Source organism: Arachis duranensis, chromosome 4 (assembly GCF_000817695.3).
Source record: "Arachis duranensis cultivar V14167 chromosome 4, aradu.V14167.gnm2.J7QH, whole genome shotgun sequence".
Lineage (NCBI taxonomy): Eukaryota > Viridiplantae > Streptophyta > Magnoliopsida > Fabales > Fabaceae > Arachis > Arachis duranensis.
In genome coordinates, this window is record NC_029775.3 from 2,716,507 (window position 1) to 2,726,284 (window position 9,778).

The following is a 9,778-nucleotide window of genomic DNA, read 5'->3' on the forward strand; positions in this document are numbered from 1 at the left end:
AAAAAAATTAGCCAATTGGTTCCGATCGGGTCGGGTTGTTGAAGTGAGAAACAGAGCTAAGCTGACATAGCTTGCAACTTGCATGTTGAAGTTTTGCCGTTAATGGCTTCCTGCACTTTCGTGGTACACTCTACTCTCTCTCCTTTCTTCATTTGATTCAACACAATTCTACACATTATTGTTATTCAATATATCCTCAACCAATCTTCTTCTATAACACACCACATCTTCACGGATTATCCACCTACTAATTTCACTCGCATATTACTCAAAGTATCAATAAAATATCTGTGAACTTTGACTGACTTTCTTTCCTTCTACTAATTTATTAATGCATTCACGCTATTCTTCTTTGTTCTGCTGCTTCTTTTTTTTTTTTTGAAATGTTTTATACTTTGTTGTGTGTAGAACTCTTGGTATTCACCACAGGTTGCTCCAATTTTAGGTTTCAAACAAGTTAGGATTTTGACTCCTCTGTTTTCGGATTTGGATAGAAAGAATCAAAGGCACGTTTTTTTGAACATGCAGCACTCCCAGTGTGTTTCTGGGATCGGGAGTGGAACCACGCAGATTTCTGACGCCAAAATTCCGCATGTGCTCACTGTCGCCGGCTCTGATTCAGGGGCCGGTGCCGGAATCCAAGCGGACCTTAAAGCTTGCGCCTCCCGCCATGTCTTCTGTTCAACTGTCATAACGGCTGTTACTGCACAAAACACTGTTGGAGTCCAGGTTCATTTTCATATAACAGTCTTGAATGAATTAATAGAGATAGAGTCCAATTAAGTTTATGTATTATGTTATACTAAGTCACTATCATATATGATCTCAACAACCTGATAACTGATTCTGTTATGGAGTTGATTGTCAAGTCACTGCACTAACTAATCTTAATTAGACTCTATCTCTATTAGGGTGTTGACTTTAATTTTTTTATTTTGGTCAAAACAAAGCATTAAGTTCTCTAGGTTGAAAATGAACCTTTACCTACTTTTATTTTCATGGATAGTCAATTATAATTCTGATTTTAACAGTAATGCTAATGATTACTTGAGCTTTGCATTCCTTTTGGTGATTGTCTTCTCATTTCTCATATATGTGACGATTGCCAGGGAGTGGAGATATTGCCTGATGATGTTGTGGCTGAGCAATTGAAGTCTGTGCTCTCTGATATGCATGTTGACGTGGTAAGTTGAAATAGGAATCCGCATCTCATGAAATAATATCTGAATACAAGTGCTGGTTATTAATGTGAGGAACTGAAACGTGCTCAATTTTTAGGGAGAGATGATGGCCCTGCATTGTGGTATTGTGAAAATTTATTTATGTATTACTATAAAGTGGAGAAATAGGCAAATATCACTCATTATCATTCCTCCTTACATGTTGTTCTCTTGGATATACCCTGAAGTTTTGCTTCACAATAGTTGCTAACGTTTTTCTTTGCTCCTGAGCTAATTATTATTGTCATGTCCCTAGGTCAAAACTGGAATGTTGCCTTCCCTTGGTGTAGTGAAGGTCCTATGTCAGAGCCTTAGGAAATTTCCAGTGAAAGGTATGCACCTGTAGCAAAACTCTAATGTGTGTTCAATTGCAAATGGGAATAACTGCCATTCTAACTTTTTTTTTTTTTGCTGAAGGCAGCTATTGTGGTTGATCCTGTCATGGTATCTACCAGTGCAGATGTACTTGTCGGTCCTTCTGTTCTTGCTGGATTTCGGTATGTGTTTTAGAAACTGAAGTATGAAACATCCTAGGACAGTCATTTGTATTCAAAACAAGATTTCAAATGAATATCACTATTTGATTTTCTTTTATTGCTTGGTTTCTGTATGCAGGGGAGGCATCAGTCTTACTTGGTGATGTGCCATTGAAATCAGTTTCTGATATGCGTAGAGCTGCAAAACTGATACATGATATGGGTCCGAGGTTTGTTATTGTTTGAACTTCCAAGCAAAGTAAAATCATATTTTACTTGCATTATGGTGGTTTGTCTCCCATACTGATTACCATTCATTTGCCTATGCTTTAAGTAACTTAAGGAAGCCTATATTTCATTTATAGTGAGATAAACATCCAGAAATTGTATGTATGGCTATGAATTGTGGGCTGAAGGTGAACCTTCATAGTCAAAACATCTTACACCAGACATAATTGTAACAACATCTGATTGTATTATAGTAGCATTACATTGATTTCTTTCGTTGGAGGGAAACATACACTTGGTAATATTTTTATCTAAATGACTCATACTGTATCAGGAATATGGATTTATAGAGTTAGAGTTCTTTTTTTGCAAACTCTTCTGAAAAATTGCATTGCATGTGGGAAATAAAGTGATTTTTAATTGAATATCTGGTTGGCCCGGAAAGCCTGAGCGGTATATCTGAGTTTAGAATTTAGGTTATTGAAGTGTTTACCTTAAGTGAACTTCTGATAATTAATTTTCATTGCAGGAATGTACTCATCAAAGGTGGTGATCTTCATGCTTCATTAGATGCTATTGATGTTTTCTTTGATGGTAAGATTAAGTCTTTGATTCTATTTACGTAACAGCCAAATAAAAACTAAACTATACAAGACTCAACAACTTGTTTCCTTTACATCTTCCTAATGTATGTTCCATCCACTTTAAAAATGAGCTCCATCTTGGTTTTGAGTTTTGCAGGTGAGGAATTTTATGAGCTGTGTTCATCGCGTGTAAAAACCTGCAATACACACGGTACTGGTTGTACTTTGGCATCATGCATAGCAGCAGAGCTGGCTAAAGGATCGTCAATGTTGTCAGCAGTTAAGGTTTGTCCAGCTGTCTAAGTTCACATTAATAGTACCTCATTTGATAATATCCATCTATCCCTTTCTCCATTTTATTTTCCTTTTAGATAAAATTAAGAAGCAGAAACTGAAAATATATAAAAGAACATATAGATGACATATGCTAATATGATAAGATATCTACATATATGGATGTTGACAGGTAGCTAAACGTTTTATTGAGACTGCCTTGGATTACAGTAAAGACTTGGTCATTGGAAATGGACCCCAAGGACCTTTTGACCCTCTTTTGGCACTTAAGAATATCAATCGAAGTTCTTATAGGCAGGAGAGGTTGTTTAATCCAAATGACTTGTTAGTATATGCTGTAACGGATTCAAACATGAATAAGAAGTGGGGTCGCTCCATTGCTGAAGCCGTTAAAGCTGCTGTAGAAGGAGGTGCTACCATCATTCAATTAAGGTTTGTTTTTTCAAAATCTCCTTTGCTTGCCTTTGTATTATGATGATATGCTAAGCCAACCATCCTAAAGAAATGCAAATATAATTTTTTTTTTAATTATGAAAGTTCTTTTTGCAGTATGTTTCTTGCAATATTTATATATTTGTTCCTTGTAATTTCTACCCATGTCTCAAAATTCAATCAACATGAGGCCATCCTCTAAAGGGAACATTAAATATTTGCATAAGGCTATCCTCTGTTATTATTTATTTCCCAGTCTCCATAGTAATTCTGTTGTGGCTTCATTAATATGTGTAAGGTGAAATTCCAGGTCAAAGATTGCTTGCCCCAATTTTTTTTGGTGGTCGCTCGTGCTTGTAAATTTAGACACGTTTGTTGTGGCCTCTTCCCCTCTTTAATTAAGTGTCATTTGATGCATAGTTGTTAGGACTTGATCATGGCCACTAATCACCTAAACCTGGCTTTACTTTTGTAATTCAGGGAAAAGGATGCTGAGACAAGGGAGTTTATTGAGTCAGCCAAAGCATGTCTTAAAATATGTCATTCCTATGGAGTACCTCTACTTATAAATGATCGCATAGATGTGGCCCTTGCTTGTGATGCTGATGGTGTTCATGTTGGTCAATCTGATATGCCTGCACGTCTTGCTAGAAGGCTCCTAGGCCCTGAAAAGATTATCGGAGTATCATGCAAGACACCGGAGCAGGCCGAACAAGCATGGATCAATGGTGCTGATTACATTGGTTGTGGTGGTGTATATCCCACCAGCACAAAGGCAAACAACCGCACCATAGGCTTGGATGGATTGATGGAGGTATGTAAGGCCTCTAAACTTCCTGTGGTGGCAATTGGTGGCATTGGTCTTTCAAATGCTCATGATGTCATGGAACTTGGTCTACCAAATCTTAAAGGTGTTGCTGTTGTTTCGGCTTTATTCGATAGAGAATGCATTTTAACCGAGACAAGGAACTTGCACTCTGTGGTAAGTGGGGCAGCATTGTCGGTAAAATGAAGACATACGGCATTCTGTATAAAAGGATTGGTTAGAATAGGGCCCAGTTACTTTCACCTATAATGGAACTAAATAGCTGCAGAATCTTTATGGCTCAGGCTAAATTTGTAAATGCAGATTTCAAAAAGGTGAATGCTATTGTGCCTTTGACATTGTGCCTAACTTACCAAAAAAGGCAAATACATAATATTTAATGAATTTTAAATATTTTACTTTTTACTTTAAACATTTTATTTTTTATCTTTAAAAACAAGTTAGGCAATTTAGACACCATAGTAAAAGGCACCATAGAACTCACCTTTCAAAAATAATGAAACGCATTATGAAAGCATAGTGGGCCAACACAATATATATATTTGCAGGTACATTAATTGTCCTTGTTACTTGTTAGATGTCCATGCCATTATAGGTTGAATAATGTTGCAGTTTAATGCATCCGATTATACATTTTGAAGGTATAGGGAAGTAAAACAAATTTGTGGCATAAATTGCATTCTTTACTGAAAATAATTAGACAACTACTGAGAAGTAATTAGCTGCCTAACCAAATAGAAAACTAGTTTTGTTCTTTCAACAAAATAAAGAGTCATTCCCTTGCTACCTTGTCATTCCCACTTCTCCAAAAGGCAGAAAGGTTAGTTGGCTTTTCCATGCTAACATTCTCGTTCTTTTCTTGTTATCCCCACTCTTGCCATCACTTTTCACAACTCACATTTTTAAAGTTAAAGTAGATGCAAACACCATTGATTGAATACTCGCTCACTCTTTAGATGACTAATTGACGTGAGGAGAGCATGCTCTGTCTTTGAGGGGAAAATTAAGTTTAATTTTTTCACAAACCAATCGTACAACTAAAGCAGTATTTTTAAGCTAGGAGACACTTCATAACAAACCAAAAAATCTAAACACAACTTCATAAGATATAACACGGTCATAATTAACAACCTTGTACAAATATTAAAAGGGGGAGGGGGAAAGGAAAGATTGACTTAACCAAGAGCAAAGGGAACCAGGAATCTATTCTACTATCCAAGAATCAAACTGTTTACTTTTAACTAACATGAAACTCTCCACTAGCTTGTGCCTCCTTGACCCTTTTTTCATATTCGTCTTCTTCTACCTCGGCTTCTTCTTCTTTTGCTTCATCTTCCTCCTCTTCTCCCCCCCATCCAAATCCTCCAACTGACCTGGAAGCTGGCGGAGGAGTTTTGGCCTCCTCGACAATTTTCATGATGTCCTCTATACTCTGAAGAGAAAAGGTCGGGTTTTCTTTTCTATAGTAGACAGCTTGAGCCATTTCTGTCAATTCCCTAGGCAAGTTCTTTAAGAACCATGGGTGTGACTTGATCTCCTTAATGGTGATTCTCTGCAGTAAATCACAATAGAATGATAACTCATTTCCCAAAATCCACTGGAGTTGGCCTAGCAGCCTTACACTCCTCAAATTGGTGCATGACTCTTATTAGTCCATGTTTGAAATTACAACAAAAAATACAACATAAAACTATGATTAAGAATCTTGTGGATTTAACAAGGCATAGCTTTAAATTCGACAAAATTAATTAAATACATCTCGGTCAATAGATACATAAAAAAGCAAATTCGGCCTCAGATGATATTTAGCAGCAAAGTATGTACATACCCTAGCTGGATTAGCCACAAAAATGCGAGATAGAAGATGCCTACAGTCTTGAGATATGTGAACATAGTCTGGGATCATATATTGGACAGCCATAATTCGCTGCATAAGATTAAGAATATAATGAGTAAGAAGTGTCGACTTTAAATCTGTCAACTAGCGCCATTAAAACGAATATTACATTTATGGTTTTCCTGAAATTTTTGGGATCCTCTTGGTCCTCAAATGGGTATGCTCCAACTAGCATTACATAAAGAGTCACTCCACATGACCATACATCTGCCAACTGAACAAACACAAAATAGAATAGAATAATAAAAAAATGAACACCATTGGCATATAATGCACAGAAAATTCATCAAGCAAGATTTATTCTTTATAGGGTTAAATCCTAGAGTTAAATCCTGGTGAAGTGTGGGTTTATAAGGTATAGGACTTTCCAATCACAATAAATAGCTTTTGTGGTGTGACTCTCTCGGTCCAATCACAATAAATAGCTTTTGTGGTGTGGCTCTCTCAAAGTTCTCTCAGTGTCAAGTGTTTTTTTCTGGCTCTGACATTTGTAAAAGAGGTTACAGAGTCATTGAAGCATCCACAATAAAAAATCAACAGAAGTTATACAACACTTCCTAAATATTTTATATAAACACAGCTCCAGATTTTGCCATGTAAAAGTGGGTATAGTAGGTGGTAATGTGAAATGTGTAAGCCAAAATGCAGAACAAACACAATCATGGCCCTTTCCTTGGATGGCTAAATTTTGAACAACCATTTTGAAAATTAAAAGAATTCATCATAAGGCACTTGAACTTCATAAAATTAGGACCTCGCATTCCAAACTACCAAATTCACACATTAAATTTATCCATATTATTCCACAACTGAAATATTGAAGCATCATGCCATCAAACCTGATGCACATCAAGAATTACTAGTGACTCAATTGCATGAACCATGTTGCTTGATGGCCTTGCGCCAAGAGAACTAATTAACAACCATTTTATTTCTTATCTTTCATCTAACAAAGAGAGGCACATGTGTATTGAACCATTCCATCACAATCTGGATCTTAATCAACCAGATTACCTTTCCATCATACTCTCTTCGTTGAAGAACCTCTGGTGCAATGTAGGCAGGAGTTCCCACTGTTGATTTAGGCCTTGAATGAAGCAGAGATGACTAGAAAAAGAAAGGTTATCATAAGCAAAATTTATGCTTTTAATAATTTATCTAAAACATTTGGGTATGATATCACTCCATAATTGAACCTTGGAATAACCAAAGTCACAAATCTTCAGACGAGGAGCAGGGCTGCCATCCAGTAAGGTATTCTCCAGCTTCAAGTCTCGATGGCAAATTTGCTGCAAGAGTAATGAAGTTAAATACTATAGACCCCAAAGAGGTGTCAACAAAACATTATAACACATACCAAATCAAACAACCAATCAGAATAATTATTTCATTTACCATGGAATGGCAGTAGCTAACTCCAGAGATGAGCTGCTGGAAGAAATACCGAGCCTAAAAATTTGAAAGATGCAACAAGTCAACAACAACGAGAAACAGTTCGTAGATTCTTCCCATACTTAGTGGGATTTAAAGTTGGCCAAACACCTTGATGCTCTTATCCTACACTCACTAAACAATGGTTAAAGATCAAGATTTATGACAATTGAAATATGGAGCTCTGAATTTTAGAAGAGTGCAAACCTCATCTTCACTAAATCTTCCAGCATTGCAAATTCGCTCGAAGAGCTCTCCTCCAGCTGCATACTCCATCACTATTCCAAGATGTGTAGGAGTCAAAACCACCTGCAAAGTTAAAATCCACTATTAAACAACCTGAACTATGGATATTATACAATTTATGAACACTACACAATTCAATCTCACAGACCTCCTTGAACCGAATGATATTCGGGTGGCGAAGGCTTCTGTGGTTTATGATTTCCCTTGCAACATTTTCATCAATCTGCAAAAGCATCAATTTTTTTTATAGTGATCTCCACAGGCACAGCAAACACACCTGACAGAATAAATCAAAGCCCAAGATACACATGCTGACATGCTTTTTCTTTCCTAGAGTAAATTTAGCTTCTTGAAATGTGAAGTACCGCTTCAAAATAATGCTAGTGGCTATTTCATGTTATGATTTTATAATTTTTAAATAAAGAGAAGATTTTTGACGACAAACCTTGTGACCCCTTTCAATGTATTTCATAGCAACAAGCTCCTTGGTCTCTTTGTGGCGCATAAGCCTTGCCACCCCGAAATTCCCAGATCCTATATCCTTCACCAGCTCGTACTTTTCCATACTCCTTCTCCTTCTCTCGAATCAACCAACACGCGGAGAAAGTTCGCAGCTTCCGGTTCCACCGAGATAACCCCAAACGGCGAAACAAGATCTCAGAGAAGAGAGAGAAAAATCCGAAATTGGAGAAAAGAGAAAGAAGCAGAGAAGAAAGAGAGTGAAGGTAGTGGGGATTTGGGAGAGTTTCCAAGGGAAGCAAAGAATCGTGTGCGCAATTCGAAGCTAAATTAGGATTTGATTTATTTAATTAATCAAATATTAGTTATTTATTACTGCTGATTATTGTTGATTTGGTTCATGGAAGAGGTGTTAGAAAGTGATGATTAAAAAATTGAACAGAACGGAGAGTGGGAACACAAGAACGCATGTGGAAGGGAAGGGAAGAGAGAGAAAGGAATACCGTATCGAATACGTATGTATGTACGTCTATGTATCTGTGAGTGCACTCATTCTCTTCTTACAATCTTACTTGTTACTTCCCTTTCAAAAAGGATAAATTAATGTAACAAGAATCTTATCAATACCATCAATCTCTGTTATTATATTATAGGTAGAAACTCAGGTGCAATCGACTTCACGTAAAGTTGATAACTAAAAGCCATTAGATAATTTATCTAAAGACTTTCGACTATTAACTTCACGTGAAGTCATCTGAATTTTTACTTATATTATATTTTAAGAACAAATTTTATCATTATTACTCATCTTTTTAATTATGATTTTTTTTCAATAATTTTATTCATATACTAAACATTTTTAATATTTGTATAAAAATATAATTGTTATTGATTAATTTTATACTTAAATTTTTTAATTAATAAAATAATAGGATAAGATCTTTGAAAACCAGTCAAATTACTGAGTATTTTACCCCTTTTTTTTTGGTAAACCGCTATGATTGTATTTTAATAATAATATGTTGTTGCCCTTTAATTTATAATAGACAACTAAGGAAGTGGATTTGCATGAGCCGCAAAGCACAATGTTTGATTAGTCATGACAGATGAGGTCGAAAATGGATGCATTCAATTATTAAAAAAGACTAAAATATAAAATATAATTTTTTATTTTTATTATTTTTTTATATTTATTTTTAATTTTATTTATAAAATTAATAATAAAAAATTATACTTTATTCTCTGCATTATTAAAAAAAATTGAAAGGTCTTGACAATAGGAGGTGAAGGAAATCCAAGTATCCGACAAAGGCAATAAATAATTAATAATAATAACCATGCAATTTGATTTTTGTTTTCTTTCACATCTGCTTCTGGAATTCGCTTTTCCAATTTTATAAGCTATTTATATGATATGACATGATATTATGATTAGAGGATAGAGAATGACATTTTGAAGCATGCTTCTTTTTCTCACCTTTCGCATTTGACTAACCCGTTTATGGCTGCCTAATCAAATTGGTCTACTACCACTTAGAAAAAGATTATTCAAAGTACAAAATTTGTAAAATAAAAAATTAATTATTATTAATTTATAATTTTTATCATATATAAATTTTATAATTTTAATTTAAGAATAATTTATTTTTTTATTTTATTAACTCTTATAATTTTAAAAAAATTGA

General features: G+C 35.2%; 2 protein-coding genes across 2 annotated transcripts; one reads left to right on the forward strand and one right to left on the reverse strand.

The window, feature by feature from the left end:
• LOC107482764 (thiamine biosynthetic bifunctional enzyme TH1, chloroplastic) lies at window positions 1-4,712 on the forward strand. The gene is given in 10 exon segments (XM_052259884.1): window positions 1-123; window positions 409-729; window positions 1,110-1,184; window positions 1,477-1,552; window positions 1,642-1,758; window positions 1,836-1,926; window positions 2,454-2,518; window positions 2,666-2,793; window positions 2,975-3,234; window positions 3,715-4,712. Coding segments are annotated over 10 exon segments (1,686 nt in total). The 5' UTR covers window positions 1-102; the 3' UTR covers window positions 4,247-4,712.
• Window positions 4,713-5,236: 524 nt separating this feature from the next.
• On the reverse strand, window positions 5,237-8,538 carry LOC107482763 (serine/threonine-protein kinase SRK2A). The gene is made up of 9 exons (XM_016103332.3): window positions 8,080-8,538; window positions 7,783-7,857; window positions 7,596-7,697; window positions 7,353-7,406; window positions 7,154-7,246; window positions 6,972-7,064; window positions 6,067-6,171; window positions 5,889-5,987; window positions 5,237-5,612 (listed from the first exon to the last, which is right to left on the reverse strand). The coding sequence occupies exons 1-9, from the start codon at window positions 8,197-8,199 to the stop codon at window positions 5,298-5,300; spliced, it is 1,056 nt and encodes a 351-aa protein (XP_015958818.1). The 5' UTR covers window positions 8,200-8,538; the 3' UTR covers window positions 5,237-5,297.
• Between the last annotated feature and the right edge of the window lie 1,240 nt (window positions 8,539-9,778).